Source organism: Lagopus muta, chromosome 1, assembly GCF_023343835.1.
Source record: "Lagopus muta isolate bLagMut1 chromosome 1, bLagMut1 primary, whole genome shotgun sequence".
In the NCBI taxonomy this organism is placed as follows: Eukaryota; Metazoa; Chordata; class Aves; order Galliformes; family Phasianidae; genus Lagopus; species Lagopus muta.
Window position 1 is genome coordinate 130,622,083 of NC_064433.1, and position 26,457 is coordinate 130,648,539.

The following is a 26,457-nucleotide window of genomic DNA, read 5'->3' on the forward strand; positions in this document are numbered from 1 at the left end:
TCCCTAACTGAGTGTCAGTCAACAACTCCATCAGGTCTGTGTATGTAATTAGCAGGAAATGCCTTTCCTGATTAAAAATGGTTTATGCGAACAGTTTAGCTAAAACTGTTGCATTTAGGAAGCACATTTTCTTTTTGAGTTCTCAACTAATGACCTTGTGAGTGTATGTAGTGAGCATATGAATGCATTTCTGTGAGTTGGGTCATGTAGTCCTGAGATCAGGTCAGGCAGGGGTGTGGAACTAGAGGAGTGAGAAGGAAAAAAATTCCATGGAAGTGTCTGAATCTGTTAAAGAATGGGATTTCCCTCATCACCTGCAGAGCCATGCTATATTTACCTTTAAAGATATACTGTTAAGCCAGTATATCAAACTTTCACACAGAATTGCAAACTGATTACACTGGGAAAATACCAAGGTGAAGGCTTTAGTCCACCAAATTTATGCACCTAGTTTGCTCATAAATTTTAGGCAATCAGATAGTTTTCCTAAGCATCTCTACGCTATTAGCTATCAGTTAATTGTAAAAACTCAGCACCTAAGATCTCCTTTGGAAGAGCTTGTGCTTTAATTGCTTTGGAAGCAGATGCAGACAGAAGTGAGCATCATGAGGTAGCTGTAATATGAATGGCTCCCCCTCAGGCAAAGTATTGTTTCTCTTTCCATGTTTGCACAGCAACAGGCTGTGTTGAATCTTTTTGCAGTTACTTGGAGCCGTGACGTAAATATTCAACCTTAACATCTGTGGTGGTCCTAAAATTGAAGATGAAAACCTTACCTGGCTATGGGCCCACTGCCGAGGTGGGCAGTGCCTTTTGCATCATTCTTTTTTTTTTTTTGCTCTAGATACCAGTAAGTGATGCTGACAAGCGCAATGGTTGTGTTTGGTAGTAGCCAGAAAGAAGACATCCTAAGAAAAAAACAGACCAGCACTTGTTGCACTGCTGTGCTCCAAAAAGAAGGCCTCATGTATCAAACTATCCAAAGTTTTGTGGCTTTGTGGATACTGGCTCATAGGTGTTAATAAGTGTAGAACTGGATGCAAACTGAATAAGTCTAGGCAGATCTGCCATTTCTTCCAACTCCTTGTAGGATATCAGTGTAGAAAGTCTCAGTATTAACCACTGCCTACCCATCCTGCTAAGTATAAGAAGTTGGCAGTCTTCTCTCTCACTATGTCTCCTAATTGGAAGAATAATACAAAGTTACTAGCATTCTGGCAGGAAAAGTAGGAGTGGTGGAAATCATGCCACTTTGGGAAAAAAAAGAAACAAAAAACAACTAGGTATTTCTCCAAAACAGTCCTGAGATTTTTTCAGATCAATTCTAGAAGGCATTTTCTTATTTCTTCAGTTTGTGTGAAGTTTCATTACATTGTCTGCCTTTATACTTTGTGTTGTTATCGCAACAACAAGGTTCTTGGCTGAAAAATCATTTTTTCCGGGTAGCAAATGTTTCATTATGGCTAACAATAGTAGGGTTTCTTTCAACATGAGGTATAATGGAGATAACTCTGCCAAGAGTAATTCAGTGATTACTTCCACATTCTAAACCTGAAACACTGAGGTTTCCATAATTTGACTTGGAACAGAAAACTTAGCGTTTTTCAGAAAGTGTGAATTTATTTAAAGGCACCTTTATGCCTCATTACATTGCTACACATACGCATTTGCTTCTAGCATCTTGATAATGCAAAAAAATGATATTTGAATTCCATGAAAACAAGAAAACTTTTCAGTGCTCTTAAGGTAATGTGAATGTTAAGAGATCTATTTAGAAACATCAGTCATGGAGAGATTTTGTTCTTTTCAGCATTTCTCAAGAACATTCTGTTAATCCGTTTTGTCTGATTAATATCAGATTTGGAGCCTCTTCATGATTTATTTTCAGAGAAACAGATGTTATCGTTTGTGGTGGAATGAAGGCATATTCTGGGCATTATGTAACCTGCCTTAGCATTAACTTACATGTTTTTTCTTCATTCTGCCACAACATTGTAATTGTACTCAAATGATTCTCAACATGTTTCCATAGGCATTTGGCATGTTCAGGCCTTGTTTAATTTATGCTTTGGTCTCTGGTTATAACAACAATTTTCATAAATGTATTTCAGTGTTGTCCACCATTTCTGCTTCTGTAGCCTTTGCAGAATTACACATAATCTCAGTTTACCACTGTAGTGTTAATGGAGTACTATTGACTCTCCATCTACAGTAGAATCAGGCAGAGAGGTAGAGAGTTGAAAATTAGGGCTCCAGCGCAGGCAATGGGGGAAAATTCTGTGAGCATGTGGAAGAACTGTTTACAAACAGCTGAATAATAGTCTCCCTAAAGATAGTTTTGCCTGCTCTAGAACTCCTGTGCTTGCATTACAGTATGAGGTTTCCTAGCTTTGTTTTTAATACTGAAATTGCTGCTGTGCTTGGGTCCTGCCAGTTATCCTCAGGTTTATTAATTAGCTTGTTCCTAACTGGAAGCCTTGTCCTGGCATTGTAGCCAACTGACTTGAACATGTTCTAACTCACTGGGGTCAGAGATGTGCATGATGCTTTCTTTAGTTCATCCCCTCTCTTTCAGCCTCCAGAGATGGAAAGGGAGGACTTGGCTAACATCAACAACTCCGAAGAATGCCTTGTACACAGCTCTTTGACCTGTCTCTTGTGGAGGGCTTTTCCTCTTCTACAGAATAGATTTATTGCTGTGTTTCTCTTAAAGCCTTCTGGTTCAATGGTCAACATAATCTGGCAGGGAAGGCAAAGGATGCTGATTGCTTTTGAAGTAGGGACAATAGTTACTTCAAAAGCAGGTCAACGGATGGGCTTGGACTGGGAAACATTCCATTTGGATGCTTTGAGAGTCTTAGAAGCTTCTAGACTGCAGTCTCACCCTGAGTAGGGAGTAGTATGTTGGGTAAGCCAGATGGAGCACAGCACCCCCAAGCAAAACAAGAAGATATCCCCTGCCTTTTGCTAAATGTCTTTGACAAGCTTTGCTGAAATTAGTAAAGGAACCTAGATTGGGATTAAGTGTTACAAGTTCCCTGATTATTCACTTAGAACAAATTTACATCAGCAATTCACACCCATTAACTGTAATTTTTGTCATTGGAGAAGTATAGGAAGCAAGAAGAGATTCCCTTGTAGTTCCATATTGTCAGTTTAAGGTATAAAATTTCTAGTATATAGGCCTTGCACCAGAACAACAGATTACAACTTCATGGCCTTCACATTTCATAACGAGACTTGCTTGTGATAGCTTCACCAGGCTTTTTTTTAAAAGACAGGGAGAGAGAGAGAAAGACATATAAGATTCCTGCTAAATTTTGTGCATGCAGGGTTTGTTACCTCCCTTTAAGTGTGGCGTTGCCACACTAGAACAGTTAAAACCTATTCAAAAAAGGCAAACAATTATGTAAATATTCAGCCAGAGATATTTTACAGTCTTTAGCTTTTTATAGACATAAACTGATGTTTATATGCCCAGAAGAGTAAAATTATTGGTATGATCTTTATCAGCATGTGCTAAAAACCAGAAGAGGGAACAGCATGATTTAAGGAAAACAAGAAGTATTGTTTGAGCGTTTGGATCTTAAAGATTATTTTTTTGCCTATAAATTTAAAATTTGAGTAATATTTTGTTGGTTTTTTGTCTGTTTCGTTTTTCTGTTAACCAAAGCCACTCTGAAATTTGGCCCAAACCTGCAGGCAGTTCTGCTTCAAAACAGAATGTTGTCCAAATACACGCAGTAAGCAGACTAACACAAATTTTTAAATAGCAATTAGAATCATTTTCTCTATGTTCACATGATTGAAGTTGTAAATTTTCCCCTGCATATTTGAAAGCAGATATGCTGGAATATTTGCCCTTCGTTGTTGCAAAAGGGCATTAACCTCCAAAGGAGTCTGACTGCTGCCAGGACTATGTTTGCTGCTGACTAACAGTATTGATGTCTGTACAGCTGAGCCAGCTGACTTGTTAGCCATCCATCTCTAGCTTTCAGTCAATGTCTACCAGTAAAGATGTGCTCAGAAAAGTAAAAGCACTGGCAAGGAAGGAGAAGGAGGGTTCAAGTGACTAAGGGTTTACAACCACAGCTGTACAGTTGAATCTATTTTGCATGCAAATGTGTTGCTGAAGATTAGGCTGGGGTCAGGAAGCTAGACATTTCTAGTATGTGAGCCCCATGGAATGCATTACCTACCTGTCTGGAATTGGGCAGAGCTGTCTGAAATTAATAGTTCATCACAGTGATTTAACTAGAGAGTAAAAGCAGTATCTTTTGCAGAATGGCAGTAGTCCGTGACAGTGTATTGTTGTGAAAGAGTTTCATCTACCTCTCCTGGCTTGAGAGACAAAAGTTAGTATTTCTGACCTCTTCCTGTCTTTCACCGTGGCTTGCCACTTTGGTTTCTTGCTGCATCACCCCTGGGTTCATTATAGATACTAAAATATATCTTCTGGCTTGTTATACGTGAGAGCAGGTAGAACTAGAGCAGTTTGCTGCTAGTTTCTGGCCTACACATCCAGCCTAGGACTGTCTTCTAGTCCTGTGTTCTGCCAGAGTTTCCTGAGCACTTTCACAACATATTCCAGGAGATTGGATGACATCCATTTACACTTGCCAAAAGCTTTTGTCAAGGTGTTCTGTGTGAGCAGCATGGAAACCCTGCAGTAGAGCTGTGGAGGACTGGTGCTGACCATACAGTAGCCAGAGAATCAGGACCAAGCCACGAGAACTGGCAGGATCCCAGATTATTAGATTCACACATCTGTGTTTGAAACATCAACTTATCAGCTGGGGAGTCATAACAGGAAAGACAGCAAGATTTTCAGATGTAGGATATTAAAGACTAGAGAGACAGAAAGGCCTTTCAGAAGGAACAGATAGATGGACAGACAGGACCTTGCCAGGAAAAGTTGTGCAGGCTGTTGGATAAGTAACAAATATCCATGTTACTGCATTATGCTGATGTTCTTCTGTTCTAGTGCATAGAGTGCCTGTTCTTGTCCCTCTTTTGGGCTTGGTCACAGTGTCATAAATGCCTTCAGATGCAGGGAGTGGATCTTCATAATCTGATATTCCTTTTCAGCCTTGAATTTTAAACTGCTAACTTCTTCCAAGCTTGGCCATGACCACGAAAAGCTCTGCTGAAGCACCTGCTTAAATGTCATTTGCTCTGAATTTGAGAACTATAAAAATACACTCGAAGGAAACACCAAAGACGTAACAATGCACATATGTCTATACATGAGGAGCGTGTTTAATTCAGGTTTTCTGTCACTGCAGGCTGATGTAAGGTGAGTCATCATGAAAGGGCCCCTTCTATCTAAACCTCCACCACTGAAGATAGTATTGTAGTGTACTTTGTAGAGAATATTCATAGTTACAATTCACATTCTGTAATAAGACCAGTTACACCTAAGGACTGGGTAAGAGCAGACCTGTCTGAAGAGGGTTAAGAAGTCATTTTCCTTGCACGCAGGTAGTTCATCCACTGATGGCCCCTGTTAACAGAGCTGCATCAAGTGCAGCACTAAAGGCCACCTGATTCCTGTGCCTCTCCAGGATGTATGCAGGAGGTCTTGCATTCATTTATCTTAATGGAACCATGCTCCTGTATCCTACCACAGAGTATGGAGTTGTTGCGGTTGCCAAGCGTGTGAGAGATGAGAAAATGCTGAAATAGCAATGCTTTTCAAGCAAGTTAAGTCAAATAAAAGTTGTCTTTATAGCACTGCAGCCAACTCAAATGTCTGCACTGCTACTCTCTACATGCATCTGAACATCATCACCCAGTTCGTAAAAATAATCAAGGATCAACGGCCACATGTGTAGTGATTTAGAGTTACAGGGTGCACAGCCAATGAACACTTCAGATCCACTGTGTGGTGAGTTGAACTGCCTTATGACATGCTGGGTTTCAGTGCAGCTCCTGCTCCTTAGCAGAAAAAGTGGAACACTTGTTTCAGCCTGAGTGTGGAGAGAATGGGTAATATCTCTAGCTAGTACATACATTACTGCCCTCATTGTATTCTCATGCTTTACACTTAACTCGTCTTACTACTTTCCAGACTTTATTGAAATAGAAAGCACAGCCATCGTTTTTGTTCCTTACTTTATAAAATGGATGTTAGGAAAGGGCAGTGAGGAAGTTCTGGGAAATAAAACCTGATCTGATTCATCCTTGTTGCTCTGCCTGACATGTTACCATTCTGGGTAAACAGATGAATAAAAGCATATAAAGATTCTAATTCCAGGAACGCCAGTGAAGGCATGATGAGGATGAATTAGGCACGGCATCTCTATCTGTAGATCCAGAGTAACAACTTTAGCAGGACTTCCACGCTTGTTCTTAGTTACAAGTCTATTCACGTTACTACTGAAAGTAATGTATTTCTAAATAATGTACTTAGAAGAATATAAAATAGTAATCTTGTTATCAGAATCCTGTTCTGTCTGTGCTGTTGAAGAAACCTGGCTCCAGTGTCACATTACATGTGCTTGGAATTCTAAGTTTACTGACAAATATTGGAAGTTTCTTTCAGTAACAGATTTGTGTCTCTTTTGTCTGGGCCTTAAAGAACAACTGGTTTTCTCAAAGGATGTGGAAACTCTGACCTGGGGCTGAATTGGTGAGAAGTTGCCTCCTGCAGCCTGCATGACATTATCCTAGCATAATGTGAACATAGCTGTGGACCTACCTCTTAATTCCTGTTACAGATCAAATTGGGTCATATCTGGGGTCCTCCAGCCTACATCTATTTTGTGTATACTCTGTTAATCTCTCTTTTTTTCCCCCCCAGGAACGAGAAGAAATATATAAGCAGATACTGGAAAGAAGTGAAAATTGGAGACTTTGTTCAGCTTCGCTGTAATGAAATCATACCTGCTGACATCTTGCTGCTCTCTTCAAGTGATCCTGATGGGCTGTGCCATATAGAAACAGCTAACCTGGATGGTGAAACTAACTTGAAACAAAGACAGGTGGTGAGGAGGTTTTTAGAGCTGGTAAGTCATTGTTCTTAACTCTCATATAAGATAACAGTTTGCTTCAAATGAGGGAACTCACCAGTCCACTTCACAAAAGCTAAATCTGCTTGTTGTAGTAGTGCTAATGAGTTAGTGTTATGGTTGTCATTAAAACACCAGAACGTGCCAACAGTTGACTTCATAATACTATAAGTTTTTCCTTAAATTTGAATAGGAATTATTTGGGGCAATTGTGTGCGGTTGGAAAATGTTGAGGGGTTTTGCTGCTTTTATTCTAGCTGATTTTTGAAAACATATTTTAACTGCCCAGTGAGAAGATACTTAAATATAAACAGCTACTTTTCCTGCCTGCAGTCAGAAATTCAATTAGGAATTTTGCCTAAAACTCTATGTTGCAGAATATCCCTCCAGCAGTTGGAGCATTAAAACTTGAAAAATTTAAAGGGGCAGAATGCATGCATTCTAGAGGTTTGTGTGATGAAATCTGTTTTACTGCTCTCTCTCTTACTTATCTCTTCCCAGCAGCATTGTTTTAAAGCAAAACAAAATCCAGGAGATCAGTTACTATCAGCAGAATGAGAGGAAATTGCCTGAAGTTTTACTTAACAATCTTACTGAAATCGTATTTATTTGTATGCCCTCCTCTCCTGACAGCTAACCCCAATTTCCTGTATTTTGGGTGTGGGAAAAAAACAAACCAAAACAAAAAAAACAAACCAAAACAACAAAAAAATCCTACTTATTTTACAGAATTCAGCTACATATTTTTCCTAATAGTTGTTCACATTTGAAGAATGCAAACTGTGGCAGCTTCTGCCATTAAAAGGCCATCAAAGGTAACTACAGAAGCCTATAGCTATACTGAGGTATATCAATGTTAAAGAAATCCAACCAATAGGATAAACATCAATATGCCTTCCAAGTAACTGTTTATGATAGATATGGCCCTTCTGTGAATAGCATGTAAAAATGTGAGATAAACATTTGTTTAATATTAAGTGAATTCCATGTAGAACACAGACGTCCCATGTGAGCTACCACCATGACAAGAAGCTTAATCAGCTACAGGCCAAATGTCACAAAAATTCTAGTTGTTCCAAAGAGGCTAATTAAATTGCTTCTCAAAAGTCTTATCCTGTTCCCACTGAGAGGAAATTTCTCCCAGTGGGTAGAGCTCCAGGGAGGAACTTAGATTATATGTGCCAGTTCTCTGCCAACACAGACATCCAGTATGACCTTAGGCAAATGATGTAGGACAAAAGCTATAGATTGCATATAGGAATGCTTTCATATTATTAGGTACGGCTAGAAGTGAACGACACGTCCCAGCTCTCTCACAAAGGAAGACCAATAATGGTACCAGCTGCCCCATTCCTCCACAGCAGATGGTTGAATTTTCATGATTCAATACCTGACACACAGCAGGAGATGCTGCTAAGCACAGTGAAAAGAACTGATGTATCCAAGTACAGTGAATCACCAGACTGCTGCCCAGAGGAATCCCTTTTGCTGGACTAGGATCTGCAGCTTCCCTGGCAACAACCATTGTTTGGCACTAGGACTGTAATACCTGAGGATATACTTGTCAACTTTATAAACTCCCCTACTTCTGGGAGTAATGACCTCCTTAATGTGTGCCTGAGCCTTTGAGCTGTGGAGTCACCCTTCTGTCACTACCCTGCAAACAAATATATGCATTAACCCATCTTTGTTAATAATCTGAACAATGGGGTTGAATGCACTCTCAGAAAACGGGTGGCTGATTCACTGGAATGTCGTACTGCTGTCCAGAGGGACATGAAAAGACTGAAGGAGTGGGCTGACAGGAACCTTATGAAATCCAACAATGAGAAGGGTGAAGTCTTTAACCTGAGAAGGAACAACCCCATACACCAGTCTGTGCTGGGGGCTGCCCAGCTGGAAAGCAGCTCTGCAAAGAAGGCCCAGGGGGACCCAGTGCTCAAGCTAGACATGAGCCAGCAGGGCTCTTTCACAGCTTCCTGGGCTGCATGAGGAAGAGTCAGCATCAGCAGGCTGAGGGAGTGGGACAACTCTGGGCTCTGTGCAAACAGGCATGGACATATGGAACCTAGTCCGAGTTATTAAAGGAATGGAGCATCTATCATACAAGGGAAGGCTTAGAGCACTGGGATTGTTTAGCTCAGAGAAGAGGATGCTCAGGGGGGATCTCATCAATACCTGAAGGGAGGATGCATTGAAGACAGAGATAGGCTGTTTTCAGAGGTGACTAGTGCCAGGAGAAGAGGCAGTGGGCAAAAACTGGCACACAGGAGGTTCCCACTGAACACCATACAGCACTGTGCTGTGTGGATGATGGATCCCTCACAAAGGCTGCCCAGAGATTGTGGAGTCTCCTCCTCTGAGATCTCTAAAAGTCGCCTGGACATGGGCCTAGGCACCTTGCTCTGGATGGCCCTGCTTGAGCAGGGGTTGAACTATGTGGCCTCCAGAGGTCTCTTTCCACCGCAGCCATCCATGATTTGGTGATTCTGTAATACAGCTTTAGTAGGAAAACTAAAGGAAAACTAAAGGAAAGGACTATCCCAGCAATCTCATGTTTTCCACACCCAGTGAGGTTTAAGTTGCTGATCTCCAGACTAGGCAGCTGAAGACTTTTAATTTGGATTCTGTATAGTTCTACAAGACCTGTGATCTTTAGACTCTGTTTAGAAGTGAATGGTTGTATCATTTTCTCCTCAGTTTAAAATTTATTAGAGACTGAATTAGGCCCCACTGGGGAAGAAGGCTGAGGAAAGAATGCCCACCAGTCACAGCTAGGTTATGCGCCAGGCAGCTCAGTCGCGATATTTGTGGCATGGCTTATTCAGCTTACCCTGCTCTACTGAATAGCATCAGAGCAGGCATTTTGAAGAAATCAGTTACTGTGTGGGTACTTGTAGTCAGCTTCATAAACAACTGACACTCTTTGCATTTCCATCCTATTCTCCTTCAGTATCTTAGTTCCCTGTAGTGTCAGCTGGTTATGGGACTTTTCCATCCCAAACCTGTGTTACCAGATGTGTGGATAAATAATTCCTTGAAATAATTTTTAGGTCATTAGATGTCTAGCTATAGTAGCAGTAGGGTCCATAATAATTTGTGAGGGGTTAAACTGGCATCAGTGACAGAAAGCTCATTCATTTCAATGAAAGCGCTCCTGGGCCCCAAGAAGTCAAGTATTGAAAGAGAGCTTGTGAGAAAACCACACGTGACTAAAACTCCTGTCCTAAAATAGCTGAGAAAGCAGGAAATATCCAAGCCCTGGTTTGTGTGTCAGCTAAGTTATAGGCAAAGTGCACACCTGCAAGTTCCAAGTCCTCAGTGGCTGCAGCATCACAGAGCTTCACTGTAGCAGTGTCACGTGAATCATCCAACAGATTCCTTGCTGTCCTCATTAAAGCCATGGCTAAAACATGTCTGAGCACACTGTTAATTCATGCAGAAGCATTACCTTCCTCTCCTCATACTAGTTTGGCTCTTACTGGTTCTTAAAGATGTTGCTCTGCTGAGAGACACTCAGTAGGATGGAGTGAGGGAGCTGCTTGGGAGGTGTTCATTGAATACAAGTTAAACAACCATGTAGCATAGAATACCAAGGTCACGCTTATATTTGTGAGTGAAATTCATTTTCTGTCTGGATTTATCCAAGTCACCACAACTTGAGGGGATTTATTGTTACATTTCATAAAATACTTTGGAAGGTCAACATTCAGATGCTGACCATCTTTTTTATCAAACCTCAGCAATGTTTGTTCACAAATCTTCTATAGAACCTGCATCCCAAGCTACTCATGTGTTGGACAAGAGTGTTTCTGTATTTTTATATTACCGTTTTACTCAGTGGAGTAACTTTCAGCTATGTTCATAGCTGTTTGGTTCCATCTCGTTCTACAGCCTTGTTGTTCAAGCAGGAAAACAAACAAATAAATTATGTAGTCCTGACCCTCTCTTTCCCACACTGTCCTCTTTACAGAGTGATTGTGCCTAGTCATGTGGCTTATCATGAGACAAGAAGTAAAGATTTTCTGGAAGCTTCTTCTTAAAATATCAGCTGCCTATAGAAGTCTTTGAATAATGTCTCTGTAGCAGTGTCTCAAACATTTAAAATAAGTTGTGTTACAAAGCTTGGCACTTCTGTGTTTCCTATATGAATTATTTCTGAGAATACGACAGGGAAGTCAATCAAGGGTAGCTATTTCTATACCCACTGCCCTACTGGGCATGGGAAAGGAGCAGGGGCAGAGGTGGAACAGTTGTTTTAAGCCACTTTAATGCTTTCCTACTTCTGTCCCTGCCCTGTGCCCACTCATGCAATTTACAGTCAAGATCTTCACTATCAATTTGGAATTGCTAAGGGTGGCATGCTATGGGCACTGCTCCTGCAGCCACAGCATGCTCTCAAAAATCCTTTTGAGAGAACAGCAAGCCCAGAGCTGTTACGCTGGGCAGAACATGCTTCAAACAGTCACTATTCTGCCAGCTTGTTATGAAGTCTTGTTTTGTGTCTCATTTTAGAATTAACAGCGTAGTTGCAGAGGATGTAACAGGTCTTGCAGTTTCCCTCTTTCAAACCTTTGTTTGGAAGAAAAGTACTGTTCTGATCTCTTTTTGGCCTGACACTAGAAGTGGCAATAAGCAGTTATAGAAGCATTTCTCATCTGTGTCTCCGGTATTTTGCAGACATTCTTATGTTCTAAACACATGCTCAGAAGATCCAAGATCAGCATTTGTGGGCTGGAATTGGACCTCTCCACTTCTAAGTTCCAAGAAACTGTTCTTTGCAGAGCAAATGACCAGAAATGTTGCTTATTTTGTGCTGCATTGATTCATCTGAATAATTTTTAGTACACCAAGAACCTACTGTTTGCTAGCTTTGAGTGTTTGTTAACAAATGGGATCTGTCTAACACAAGACTGCTTTCTGTACACAGTTCTGCGTCCCACTGATAGGCAAGCTGTGAAAAGTCATCAATATGTTCCTCCTTGGTGGCTTGTATGCCTGACGATTCTAGTTAGAATGTGTACCTTGTTCTTGGACTCTCAAGACAGTCAGTCTTACAAATAAAGAAATTGCACAGTAAGCAAGTTGAAAAAGAAAAAAAGAGATTTTTTTCAAAGGCCTTGACAGTTTCTTCTCCAAGATTGTGAACACTGTGATCGTGCTATCCTGAAACTGCAGTGTCAGGGTGTGTTAGAAATGTCAGAAATGTATTTCTGCATTTTCACCCTTGCAAATTGAAAGGATAGTGAACTGTCCACACTGAAACACAGATCAGAGCTGTGTGTGTGTACAGTGTGACACAGCTAGGAGGGAAGGTGCTTCACTAAATCCCCCTGTGGCTGATCTAATGGTGTTACCAGTAAGTATCTGTTGGGGGGAAAAAAAAAGTGTTTCTTGGTATTACACAGTTTTCTTCTAGTTTCCATCCAGCTCTTGCTGCTGTCTAGTCACAGCAACAATTTCTGTTTTGCTGGATCTAATAGGAGACACATAATGAAAGAAGAATCAGTGTTTTCTGTATGACTCTCTGGGTTGCTTTACCACCACACCCTGCCTAATTGTGCATGGAATGTTTTACATGCATGTGAAGTTTTGTCAGCCGCTCTTCACGGAGCGGATAAGCAGATACAGCTTTGACTGCAAAAGCTCAAAACTCCCTTTCAGGTCTCATAAACTTGATTTAGGATATTTTGATAGTATGAATCTAGACCCACGAAAAACATTTACATTTTCTTGCCGCCTTGCAGTACGAAACAAATAAAATACTCCACTGTTTTCACTCAGTATGCCTTTCAACAAAGTGTACAAAGACTCACTGTAGATCGTGGAGTTGCTTATGGTTTATTAACCACTGGCCATGTCCTTGATGTTACTGTGGAAAGCTTCAATTCAGCTGAAAACTAAGCTAAGTCTAACAGCTACCATTCCCTTTGAGAAAGTGCGTTTATCTCCCTGAGAGCTGGTGGGGGGAGATGATGGATTTATTTTCTATCTTCTTCTCTTAAGACTAGACCTTTATTCAAAACAAACTTGTACCAGCATGATTTAACAGATTTAGATAAGCCTTGCAAATGATTTTGTGGCTGCTTATTTATTTTGTCTAAAAAGCGTATTTGAATATGATCTGCCTGTTTGGAGGATTCATTTGCATGCAGACTAGCACCAAAATAACTCAGACTGATTTCCTTACAAGACAGTATGTGAACCCTTCTGGAATATGTATAAACTCAGAGCCTGTGCTTACTGCAAGCACATTTGCTCTTTCATCCCAGTCTGGAAGTTAGGCTGAATTGACAGCTCTAACTATCATCCAGCATGTTGTTGTGTAATGTTGGAAGCATCTTAGATACTGCTTAGAAAAGTAGTCCCATGTCTCCCTTTTCCAAGCATGAGGACATTTATACATCTCTTTCTTTCCCCATGAGCCCTGAACAGAAACTAATTCAGAAGAAAAGGTAAGACTGCTTTTTAGAAGGGCTGCACTCTAAGCCTGGTTGTGTTGATAACTGTAGGTTGCACTATTTGTGAGGTACTTTAAGAAAGGCAACTCATGTTTCTTGCATGAAAACAGCTCCCAGGGCAGCTCAGTGTCTCAGTGTGGACATTCTTTTAGCATTCAAGCTCTCTTTCTTTCAGCTTTTTTTCCATTAAAGAAAAGAAAAAGAAAAAAAAAAAGTAAGAAAGCCATTTTCAAGTTCTAATTTAGCCTAAACAGAGCTAAGGTTTCTTGTATAGCCATCTGTATTGATTAAGCTAGCCCAAGAACAGCTAAAGTAAAATCAGCACAATTCCCAGGCGGAATAACATTGAACTTATTGATATGAGCTCATTATCTCAGAAAGTTTCCTTGTCACTGCTTGGCCCGCTAATAAGCTCATGCTGTAATCATGGAATCATAGGATGGTTTGGGTTGAAGGGATCTTAAAGACCATCCAGTTCCAACTCCCCTGCCATGAGCAGGGACACATTCCACTAGACCAGGTTGCGCAAAGTACTGTCCAACCTGGCCTTGAACACTTCCAGATGTGGAGCATCCACAGCTTCTCTGGGCAACCTTTTTCAATGCCTCACCACTTGCAGTGAAGAATTTATTCTTAACATCTAATCTAAAATTGCCCTCTTTTAGTTTAAAACCATAACGGCTTGTCCTATCACTATGCTCCCTGATTAAGAGTCCCTGCCATCTTTCTTGTAGGCTCCCTTTGATACTGACAGGCCACAATGAGGTCTCTCCAGAGCCTTCTCTTCTCCAGACTGAGCAGCTCCCACAGCTTCCATGGGAGAGGTGCTCCAACCCTCTGATCATCTTTGTGGCTTCCTCTGGACCCCCTCCAACAGCTCCCTGTCCTTCCTGCTGTGAGGGCCCCAGAGCTGTACATAGTATTGCAGGTGATGTCTCATGAGAATAGATTAGAGGGGTAGAATCCCCCTCAGCTGAGAACCTTCACTCAGCCTGCTTGTTTAACTCCTTTTGACACAGCCTGGGATACAAATGGCTTTCTCAGTTGCAGGCACACATGTTGCGTGTTGAGAAGCTGAACTTATGTCAACCAACAGCCCAAGTCCTTCTACTCAGGACTGCCTGTATTTGTACTTGGGATCATACTGACCCAGATGTGGGATCTTGCATTTGACCTTGTTGAACTTCATGAAGTTCACACATGCCCACCTCTTGAACCTGTCTGCTGGATGACATCCCTTCCCTCCCACATGTTGACTGTACCACACCAGCTAGGTGTCATTTGTGTACTTGCTGAGGGTGCACTTAATTCCAATGCATGTCACTAACAAAGATATTAAATAGGTTCCCAGTACTGTATTGGGACCAATACAGACCCTTGAGGGATACTACATGTCACTAGCCTTCACCTGCACATGGAGACATTGACGACAACTCTTTGAATACGACCATCCAGCCAATTCCTTACTCACTGAATGGTGCTGTTTCAGTAAGTGGAAGTAGTACTCTGTTATAATCAAACAGCTGACAACTAAACAGCATACTCAGTCTTATTTAGACTGTAAGTGTTTTTATAGGGTAAAATCAGGCTACAGGAACAGTGAATGTATTTCTAACATCTTCAGGGGATTATGCTGTGTGTGCCTTCTTTTTTTTTTTTTTTTTGCATTATTTTGAAAAGGTTTTCAAGGTTAGGAAAAATGACTTGAAAATTCCTGATATGTACCAAATTAGTGCTCCATCCCACACACACTGACAAAATTAGATCTCCTTGAGGGAATAAGAGTTTTAAAAAAAATAACCAAACAAGCAAAAGAAAATAACGTTTTTCCCTGTGCACTGTATGTCAAATTAAGAGCTTTTTTTTTTTTTTACAATTTAGCTGAAGATTTTAGTAAAATAAGTCTTCTGTGTAGTGCAAAACACTTGCATGTCAAAACCCTTGAAGATCCTTGTTAAAGTTATACCCAGAATGTTCAGTAAATTACTTTGACAAAGGTTGAATTGCAATGAAAAGCTCTACATCTCTACTGTTGCATCTTTTTTTTTTTTTTTTTTTGAGTAGTACTGTGTTCAGAGATTACTTTTGTGGAAACAGAATATCTCTAGTTAAAGAGGAAGCAACTACCTTCTCTCTAAGAAAGAAAACACATGGAGAGCAGCTGCGTGCAGAATGTCATATTGCTGGGCAGGATCTGAGTCTGTGCTTTGACAAACCTTTATGCTCAATCAGAATCCTAGGGGACTTAGGAGAACCATTCTTCACTTGGCTATTTGACCATGTCATGCAGTCTCAGACTGAGGGGTGAGGGGAAAGGATGCAAATAAAAAGAAACTGAAGAATGATGGCTCACTTCCTGTTCAGCCAGTTTCGAGCAAGGTCACCATCTTTTTCTGGTTACCACTGTGCAGGTGTCTAGGCCACAGGTTTGACTGTTAATTAATTAAAGGGACAAAGAATTTGAATAAGACCAGATTTTTGATATCTTATCAGTAGGGGCTGAGTTGGGTAAAGAGTTCTGAATGGTGCTGGGTACTTGACTTTCACCACTGATGTTGATTGATTATGTTTTTGTGTTGAAATATGAGTGAAAGGGGCTGAGGTATGAAACTAAGTTTGAAGGGATCTCCCATTCCTCAGGCAATCAATCCAGCACTGGTGGAACAGTGGTAAAACCATATAAGGAAACATACTGTGCCGGTGCTTGTGCTGCAACTGACTACTAAATGAGGTGGAAGATATGGCTCCATATGACTAGTCCATCATCTCTTCATTGTGCTGTTTCTGAGAAAAGTGTTAGAAAGCGGTAGAGAATTTCACGTATATAGAGAAAATGAAATGCTGTACTGTTTCTACTAGAGAGAAGTAAACGTTTGCACTTAAAGCAATCTAAGAAGAGCTTTTCCCATTAAACTCATCTTTATTTTTGTTGCTTTCTCATGACTTTCCCGATCCCCCAGCCTAATTCCGTTTTACTAAACAAGTTTATTTTTGGAACTGTTTATTCCTTTGCCATACATTGGCATCTCAGCTGAGCATGGGAAATATCTGGAATACCTGTTCTCAGAAATTAGATTTTGTAATGTAATGCTGAGAACTCTTGATTTCAGGGTCAGGAGCTTTGAGCTGGAAGCATATCTTACCACATTTGTCTCTGAAAGCACAATCCCAGTTGGCAGTATCAATGATTAGGAAAAGACAGAAAGGCCTTATTTTACAGAACAGGAGGGTTCACAGTATGGAGGTATGTGTAACTGCAGGAGTGATTGTATGGTCTCACTTTCCTTTGTTAGCCCCAAAGTAAGGAAAGAGTCTCCTTTTCTACTAGAAAAGGCAGAGGAACATAGTGAGGAACTGAGGAACTCTTGTATTTATCTCAACATCTAGGATGTGAACCTCAATTCCACTTCTCTTTTCTCCACCTGTTACCCCCCCAAGTCTTATACACGTTTTAGTACTGATAAGGCCACAGAGAGCTGTAGATATTTACATAAAATGTTATTTACACGGGAAGTTATTTTACATGGGAGCTGTTATTTCAAGAAATCTGCAAACATTTCCATTCATTAGTTATACTCAGGTTCATACTTTCAAGCTCTGTTACAACTCTGTGATGGTCAGACACTGAGCATATGACTGTTCTGTAGGTACATGACTTGAGTTGATACTGTTCTCCATACAGAGTTATTGTGCTTGTACTTCTATTTGTTTTTGACTTAGAAGCATCAGTAGTGCATGTTGATTTATAGACAGCAGTGCTAAGCTGTTAATTCAGCTTTCTTAATGACATGGTAACGGAGTGTTCTGTATAAGAGAACACTTATTCTTTTGCCTTCTAAAAGGAAGAGATTTTTATGTTTCACATACAGCATGGTTAAAAAGCCCGATGTAAGTTGTCATGAACATTTGCCAGCCCCCAGTTAACTTTTTCAAGCTTCTTTGCTTCTTATTTTCGGCCTGATTAGCAGATTCAAAACCATATCCCAGATGGCTAAGTATGCTTGTACACCTGTATAGGAACATGGCCTGTATGGCCACAGTCACAGAGATCCAACTTACGGGCTGTTGCAGTGTAACAGAAAGGGACAAAAATGACTTTGTCCTGCTGTTAAAAACACAGAGGCAGATCATGTCAGCTCTTAAGCAACAGAAACCAAATGGCATTAAGCCCTGCTGCTCAACAAAAACCTGGTTCACAGAATCACAGAATCACAGAATCACAGAATTGTAGGGGTTGGAAGGGACCTCCAGAGATCATCGAGTCCAACCCCCCTGCCAAAGCAGGTTCCCTACAGCAGGTAGCACAGGTAGGCATCCAGGCAGGTCTTGAACATCTCCAGAGAAGGAGACTCCACCACCTCCCTGGGCAGCCTGTTCCAGTGCTCCGTCACCTCACTGTAAAGAAGTTCTTGCACACGTTTGTGCGGAACTTCCTATGCTGCAGTTTCCAGCCGTTTCCCCTTGTCCTGTCTCCATTCACCACTGAAAAGAGTCTGGCCTCGCCATTCTGCCCCCCACACCTTAGATATTTATAGACCTGGATCAGGTCCCCTCTCAGTCTCCTTTTCTCAAGGCTGAACAGACCCAGTTCACTCAGCCTTTCCTCATAGGGGAGATGCTCCAGGCCCTTCACCATCTTCATGGCCCTCCGCTGGACTCTTTCCAAGAGATCCCTGTCTTTTTTGTACTGGGGAGCCCAGAACTGGACTGGTTCAGAAATCTTTGATTAAGATTTCAAAGGTGGTGTCTCATGATAGGACAAGTGGAAATGGTTTCAAATTAAAAGAGGGGAGATTTAGATTGGATATAAGAAAGAACTCTTTTACTGTAAAGGTGGTGAGGCATTGATGCAGGTTGCCCAGAGAGGTGGTGGATGCCCTGTCCCTGGAGACTTTCTATATCAGCCTGGATAAGGCTCTGAGCAACCTGACATAGTTGTAGGTGTCCCATCTCACTGCAGGGGGGTTGGACTAGATGACCTTTAAGGGTCCCTTCAAACTCAAACGATTCTATGACTCTATAGTATCATGGAAGAAGAAAGATACACAAAGAAACATATTTATTTATTTATGTTCTATCTCCCTGTTGTCTTCTGACATTTTTTCTCATTGGTTGCACTTCTACATCTTTATTGAATGTTTGTAATCATGAGTATTTCCATAAGGAACCAGAGAAGATAGCCAGTGTAAGATGATTATATGAGAGTGAGGGGCTTTTCTGTTCTGTTGTTCTCTTAGCTAGCAGCTGGTATTCATGTACACTTTAGGTCCATGCTTACTTAATGACACACATGGAGTCAGTGAAGAGAAGACCAAACAGGACCTTCGTAACCACTGTGTGTGCCGAAGCATGAGGCTGGCTGGAGCCCTGAATAGAGAACTGAACCTTAATCTCTACCCATGTGGTTCATGTTCATCCCGCTCAGACCATTTCCCAGCTCTGCTGTCCCATTTTGCAGCTTTCAAGGCCATCATGAATTTCTTTTCATAAAAACTGTACGACCAGTTGGCATCTAAATAAATCACCCATTGAATTCCTTGAGTTCATGAAGAGGTGCACTTGTGTGTTTCCCTTTGGTTCTGCAGTCTTGAACGTGTTGATCGAAAAGGAGTTTGATCGGTAGAATGGATAATAGACGAGCACAGAGCAGAAAGCAAAGCTCTTGCCTGAAGTGCTCTGTAGTTCTCCCAGCTTCCGTCATGCATATACATGTCAGCCACAGCCTTGCTGCTCCTGGAGCAGCTGTTAATCTTCCCATTCTGTCACCCAGCCCCTCAGCAGGGCCATGGGGAATGTAGTGAAACAGCCAGGGTGAAGTGGAGAAGGTGCATTCTCAGTGATGTTTGCATACAGAGAGAAGATGAAGGTGAGAGATGAAAGACTTTCCTACAAGACAAAATTCAAAGTGCAGACAGCATGCCAGCAACCAGCCTGATATGTTTCTCAGGTATATAACTGCTTGCTGAAGACACACGTGCAAAGGCTGACGAAACTGTAACAGTGCCAACATGGATGCTGCCCTGTAATATTCAAAATAAAAGGTCTGTTTTCATTAGAACTGCTTTTTTCCCTGGCTTTGAATGCCTCCAGGGATGGGTCATCCACAGCTTCTCTGGGCAACCTGTTACAGTGCCTCACCACCCTTTGAGTAAACAATTTCTTCCTAACATCTAATCTAAATCTCCTGTATTTAAATTTAAATCCATTTCCCTTGTCCTGTCACTGTCTAATGTAAAAAGCGGATTCCCCTCCTCCTTACAAGCTCCCTTTGAGTACTGGAAGGCCATAATGAGGTCTCCCCATAGCTTTATTTTCACCAGGCTGAATGTCTAACTCCCTCAGTGTGCCTCCGTACGAGAGGTGCTTCAAGCCTTTGATCATCTTCATAGTCCTTGAAGCCCATCCAGCAGTTCCACATTCTTGTTATTGGGGCCCCAGAACTGAATGCAGTACTCCAGAGGGGGCCTCGCAAGAGCAAAGTAAAGGGAGACAATTACCTCCCTCTCCCTGCTGGCCACCCCTCTCTTGATGCAGCCCAGGATACAGTTGGCCTTCTGGGCTGCATGTGCATACAAGGTCTTCCCATACCTTATTAGCAACGCATTTCTTTCACTGCAGACTGACTATTGTGCTGTTCCCTCGTGCTATTTTCTGCAAAGGGGAAAACTTAATTAAGTCAGCAAGAGGAAGATCAACCCCCTAGCATATGTTTGCCTTGCTCTGCTGTTTCAGTGTTCCTAAATACTGAACATCTCTGTTCCATTTAAACAAATACTACTGAAAAAAAACAGTTATAGAAGTTGTCAGTGTGGAAAACTAAACTATTAAATTCTGATGTACAGCTGGATCTGTTTAGTTCCTAAATAGCATAGATCAAACTGCTTCTTCCTTTTCTTGTGAATTAGTGGCACAGATAAACTCTGCCAATGACTAATGCAGTTTTGACGTTAAAACATTTCAGTGTTCTAGTATATAAACAGTCTGCATGGTTTGGATATGTAAAATCAATATGTAATTCCAAATGCATGTTAATAAAAGGTCAGATTAGTTTTATAGCGTAAATGCAGGATGCTACTAAATAAAACAGTACTGGGATGAATTGATGCATTGAGGAGATGCATTCTCATTGCACGTAAAAGCTTTTAAACTTGAAACCTATTTTCTTCTGCCTGTGGCAGATCACTGTATGTTAAATATTTCCTCTGAGTTGTCCCCATCACTCCATTTCTCCCTTCTTGTTTCCTCCAGACATATACCCCAGAGCCCTTATCCAGCAACTGTACTGCGGGGGAAAGTCTGGATAAGTTCCATACCGTAGCAAATAAACAGAATATGATAATAAAAAAAAGTAGTTGACACTGTCATCCAAGGGCATCCTGATGTTCACGTGCTGTCCTACTGGAAGAAAGGACCGAACATCAAACTCTGGTTTCTGCAGCAGTAAAGTAGGGCAGATTAATAAAGGAAAATCTTTTAATAACTGTGCATTATTACTATTACTAACAGGCCATTAAATCTCCTGTGCAGCACACATTTAACGAAGGGGAATGTGTTGTTTCAACACCATAATTGTCGAACTAACTCATTTGGCAGAGCAGCATGTTTTGCTTCTTGAGCTCTGACAGTTTTGCAAGGTTGCCAGCAGTGCTGGAAGGGCTGACATTTCAATGTAGAGATTCAGAATGATCTCACAGCTCCAAAGTCATGATGGAGAGAGCTAAATTCCATTGCCTTTTTCTGAGACAGAAGCCTGTAATTACTGGATCTGTCTACCTATTCGTTTCTCACTCTGTAAAATAGGCATTGTAACATTTTCTTGCCCTCAACACTTTGCCTTGTTAGGATATAAGCTTTTCACAGAGTGGTATATCAACAGTCACCAGAGAGATAAGGGACAGTGGCTTGTTTTAAGAAAATTTTTTTAAAAAAACACCTTTCCTTTAGCTTTCCCATATGTTTTCCTCTCCTTTGTGCATTTGTGCTTCCCCCAGAGACACATCCCAATTATTGTAGACCTACCTTATTGTTTTAAATAGAACTCCTTATCAGGCTTAATAGGTTTCAGTAGAACATTGTTAAAGCCTAGTCACAAAACCCCTTACATCTGCTGTTTAAATGAACTTTAATTCAAAATTCAGCTTTGAAGGAATCAGTATTTAACAGATTTTTGCAATCTGACTAAGTCTACTTACATAAGGAAAACAAGCTTTTCCATTACCGAATTCAGAGTAGAAATGAATTCTTTTAAGTGTTAAGAAACTTCAAGGAGTGAGATTTATGGGCAGGGCACTAGGTGTCTACCTAGCAAGAAGATTCCTGAAGAAATTAAATACATTTTGTGGAATCCCCAAGTACATAAATATATCCCTGAGTAACTAATATAAATACCATTTTGTGTCCTTTTGACAAGTTTCAACCTTTCAGAAATGCTTACAAGTTACTAAAATGTCAGCACTTTTTGAAAGAAAGGTGATGAGCTGAGGCTACTTTGGCAAAGTCAAAATGTGAAGTCAACCATTGGATGAAAATCAGTTTCTTAACTGTGTGAAATCTGTTCTTTTTTTTTCTTTTTCTCTTTTTTTTTCTTTTTCTTTTTTTCTTTTTCTTTTTGGTATGCCGTGATATGGCAGAAGAATTAAGAAAGAAGTGGTCTTCATTCTTCTGAAGTATCTTCTCCATCACTTTGTTCTCCCGTTTTCAAAACAAAAGAATTCTTATTGGTTGGGTGAAGTGGATAATCTGTAGTCACTGAAAGCTTTGTAGTACAGGATATAAACAGCCATGATGTGGGGATATGTGTGAACGTGCATTTGTAAGTGACAAAATAATGTACTTATTCATTTCTATATTTCTGGAACTCTCAAGCCATATGGAAAGAAATGATTGAAACCTGTTTCACATATTTCAAAACCTAATTACGATTTACCTGTGCAAGCAGAATTGCATTGTACTGTGATAGTCACAGTAACAGTTTCCTGGGTTCCACACGTTATTGTATGAGGCCTGACACCAATTTCATCTCATAATCCCCCATGAACAGGCCTGTGATCATCCAGTTTTTAAGATATTTTTTACCAGCCATCCAGCCATTCCTTGCATTCACCAGAGCAAAGGCAAGCAGACACATTTCTTTTGTTCATTGTTTCAAAAAACTTTGCATACTCTTGTCAGTGTGCAGCTGGTACATCTTGGAGCCCTGTTGCAGGGTGATATTGCTGTCGCACCGTGATGGTGATGTGAAATTAGAACCCAACGTAAGGAACAGCGTCAGCCTGGAAGACAACAGAGAACAAAATTGGAGCCCAGATGAATGATACTTGGAACTGTGTGTGTGTTGTGTCAAAAAAAGCAGGAGCAATACCTAACATTTGGAAAAGAGTGAAATTAATCTTTTTTTTTTTTTTTCATGAATCTGTAAGTGCTAAGATAGCATGAACAGCGTGGGCAGAGAAGTTTACACTGGTCCTATTTCCTCAAATGAAAAGAAAACAAGGATTCCCTTTTTGGCTTCATGCAAGACAAAACTGCATTTCTTGGCTCCTAAATATCATCTGTCTCTCATACTGAAGATCTTCCACAGTTTCAAGAGTATTTGATTGGACTGGAGGGAATATGATTGCATGCAACCTTTGAGCATTAACACAGGTTTAAAAACTTTTTTGAGTACTGGTTGCTGTTTCTTTTTTCCTTTAGAGTAATTTAATGTATTTGGCTTTACTTAGACTTTGGAATGTGTGGTGCTCATGTTGTCTTCTTTTCTCTAAGTTGACACTCACATAAATTAGTATAAATATTTCTAGTCCTTCTTTCAGGCTTTGTTTTTCTAATGATCTTCATGTATCCTTTCAAACATACTTTTCTGTAATGTCCTAACGACCATCAGTTTGTGCCCTGAATTAAGCCTATAGTAGGAACTCTGCTTAAATGATAAGCAGGATATCTTGCCTTACTTGTGGTTTATAGGGACTTACCCATAGAAATAATGGTATTAATGTAGATTGATATTCTAGCAGAATACGACAATATAAAGAAGTACAAATTGTTCAAGAGAAAAATTTTACTGACATGAACATAATGGCCTTAAGTTTTGCTAGGGAAGGTTCTGGAACAATTTCTTGTCAGAAAGAGTGGTGATGCAGTGGCACAGGCTGCCCAGGGAGGTGGTGCAGTCACCATCCCTGAAGATGTTCAAGAACCGTGTGGATGTGGCACTGAGGGACATGGGCAGTGGGCATGGTGGGGGTGGGCTGATGGTTGGACTGGGTGCTCCTAGTGGTTTTTTCCAACCTTAATCATTCTGTGATAATTTAGGCCTAGCCCTTGCTATCCAAAAATTTTGTGTGAAACTCTGGGACAAAGTTATGTGCAGTCAGCAAATCTCTCAGATTTATTTCAACCAGAAAGTCAGTTGTTCAAATCAAGAGCCCACAAGGCACAAGCCTGGCAGACATGCAAAGGTACATAGGTGTACACACTGTATAATATGTATGCTAAAAAAGAAAAAAATCACCTCCGGCTGCTTTTTGTGAGTGGCCTGATGTTATATGTCTACTTGGAGACAAATAAGTCAAATTTTTAGGGAAACTAGGTGCTGGAAAGCCTGAGTTCAGATACCAATCTGGCTAATCTTGGAACTCTGCATTCTCTTCACGATGTGGCAGGTTTAATACCAACCAGTTCTGTAAGTGGGAAGTAAAACACTTGAAAATCTAGCACTGGAGATAACCACTGCACAAAGATTTCGGGAAGTGCTGTTTTAGACCATGTTTTGATCATGTAGTCTGTGTCTTAACAGAGAAAAATTAAAGGTACTAGTGGAGAGTTTCCTTTTTTTTTCATGTACTTTTACCTAGAAAACAACAGAAATCATGTTTCATGCACTAGAAAAACAGCATTTTTGTTTTAACTTCCTTCTAGCTGCAGCTTCCCACAGCTTTTGAGTATTATTAGAATATTATCACAGTTTATGTTTTGTTTGTTACTGAAGTGTGGATATCAATATAAAGAAGAACAGAACTTTGATCACTGTGAAATCTTATGTTAGCTTTGTGCTTCTTCATAACCACTAAAAGCGATCACACACAGGCAGTGTAACGTATTTGTTCTTTCATTTTCCAAAAGCATTTTCACATCAAAACACTGCTGTTGCTATAATATACAGTGTAAATCTACACTTCCATTTCACATGGAAGAGTTGCAGCTATTTGATTTATTAATAAGCTAAGGAGCCTTTGCAACAAATCAGAATTTAGCAGCTTTGTTCCCTTACGTAAACTACTATTCTAATTGGATTTTTTCCCCTCCCGGATATTATCTGATTAAAGATCATAATCACGTATTTCAAGTTAATTGTAACAGAACACAAATACACAGTTAGATTTAACGATTTGGGAACTTTTTGTTCCAAAACTGAGTCATAAACACAAAGAACCTAACAAACAGGAGAAAGAGCATGTTGCATCGTAGTGGTATAGGGGTCAGGTAGGTTTAGTCCTCTATAATCTTGGGAGAGATCTTCAAGATCCTTCCTTCTTTTTTTTTTTTAGTTTGTGAAGACCTTATCTCTAGTTTCTAAGCAGATTTTTTTCTTATTTGTAAAGTTGTTGGCTTTGCTGACATGAATTCATAGCAAAACGGAAGTTCAGCTGTAAAAGTGAATGTTAATACATCTGTGTGGCATAGAAAGGCATGCAATGTCTGTGATGAGTTTAGCAGCCAGAGAAAGGTTGCATTTGATTACACTGTTTTTTTGTTATAAAGTGTCTCCAGGATTCTCTCAAAGGCATCCAGCGAAGGTGTTAAGATTTCTTTCTTTTCTTGTTTTAGGACTGCTGAATGAAAATTTGTGCTAAAGGAACAAACACTTCTATCAGTGTGTGTATTTTAACAAAAAGGCAGTCATGCTTCCCTTTCCAGTCTATTCTTCCCCTCCAATTTGCAAATGCTATTTAATCTACCGTGTTGGTTCTTCTTTACCACAATACTTAAAGAAAGAGAGAGTTCATTACTGAAAGACTTTTAGCAGTATTTGTAGATTATTTTTCCCATACTTTGGTGATGGTGCATCATCTGTAGATGTGCACCTTACAGAGCAGAAGGCAAAGACACAAGTAGTGCACGGGTTAAGAGATGTGGTAACAGTTGCTGAGACCTGGAAGCTTCACATTATGTGTTCCAACCAGCAGTTCTTTCCTTGGGACTACTAATAGCTTTAGTAGCTGAGGAATAAGGCTCAAAGGAGGTGAACATGCAGCTTTATGGGTTCTGCTCTATTCTAAAGTCTAATAGAAGTTCAGGTGCCTCCATAGGAGTAGATACTACTGAACGTTTCCAGAATCAAGTTCAGTCACCTAGAGAAGTTTAAGGCTGACCAAGAGAAATATCCAATGAACTTAAATACCAACAGTTGGTGTGGAGATCATCTAGATTTCTTGCTAAGTCTCAGGTACCTGACTGCCAACTTCGATACAATTTAGGAAGTCTGATTCTCAGCATGGCAATTTTATTCTTTGCTCAAAGCTGCCCTCTGTTTTTATTGCTTTTTTCCCCTTGTTTACAAATTCAATTTCGCAAATAAAAGAGATTCTTCACTCTTGTGTGCTGTAGCTATCTCAAAATGACTGCCCAGCTTCCCAGTTCACTTAACATCTCTTGTTTCTCAAAATTACAGTAAAGGTTTCCAACAGTGTCAGATTTGGGTGGTCTGAATTGTCTCCTATGTACTGTAAGTTGGTCTTTCTTCCAAAGGTATTTGGTGAAATTCTTCACCTCCTTTTAAAGAGCACCACTGATTGTGATCCTAGCATATCCTCTGGTCTCTTATTTATTACTTACAAATAGCTTCTTTTACTTCTTCTAAATAAAACCAATATTAAAAAAGTATACATATTTCAGACACCTGTGCATTTTAGAGAAGCTGAAAAGAGAGCTTAAACTTTTGTCTTTTGATTACTATTTCTCAGGAAGCCCTTCCTATAAAATAGTCT

At 40.4% G+C, this 26,457-nt stretch overlaps 1 protein-coding gene across 2 annotated transcripts in view; it reads left to right on the forward strand.

The window, feature by feature from the left end:
• Window positions 1–26,457, forward strand: part of ATP10A (ATPase phospholipid transporting 10A (putative)) — a 109,087-nt gene that overhangs the window by 35,116 nt on the left and 47,514 nt on the right. For both annotated transcript variants that reach the window (XM_048954202.1, XM_048954212.1), the window contains exon 2: window positions 6,803–7,007. In XM_048954202.1, coding sequence (XP_048810159.1) covers window positions 6,803–7,007 — 205 coding nt within the window. The remainder of the gene's footprint in view (window positions 1–6,802; window positions 7,008–26,457) is intronic.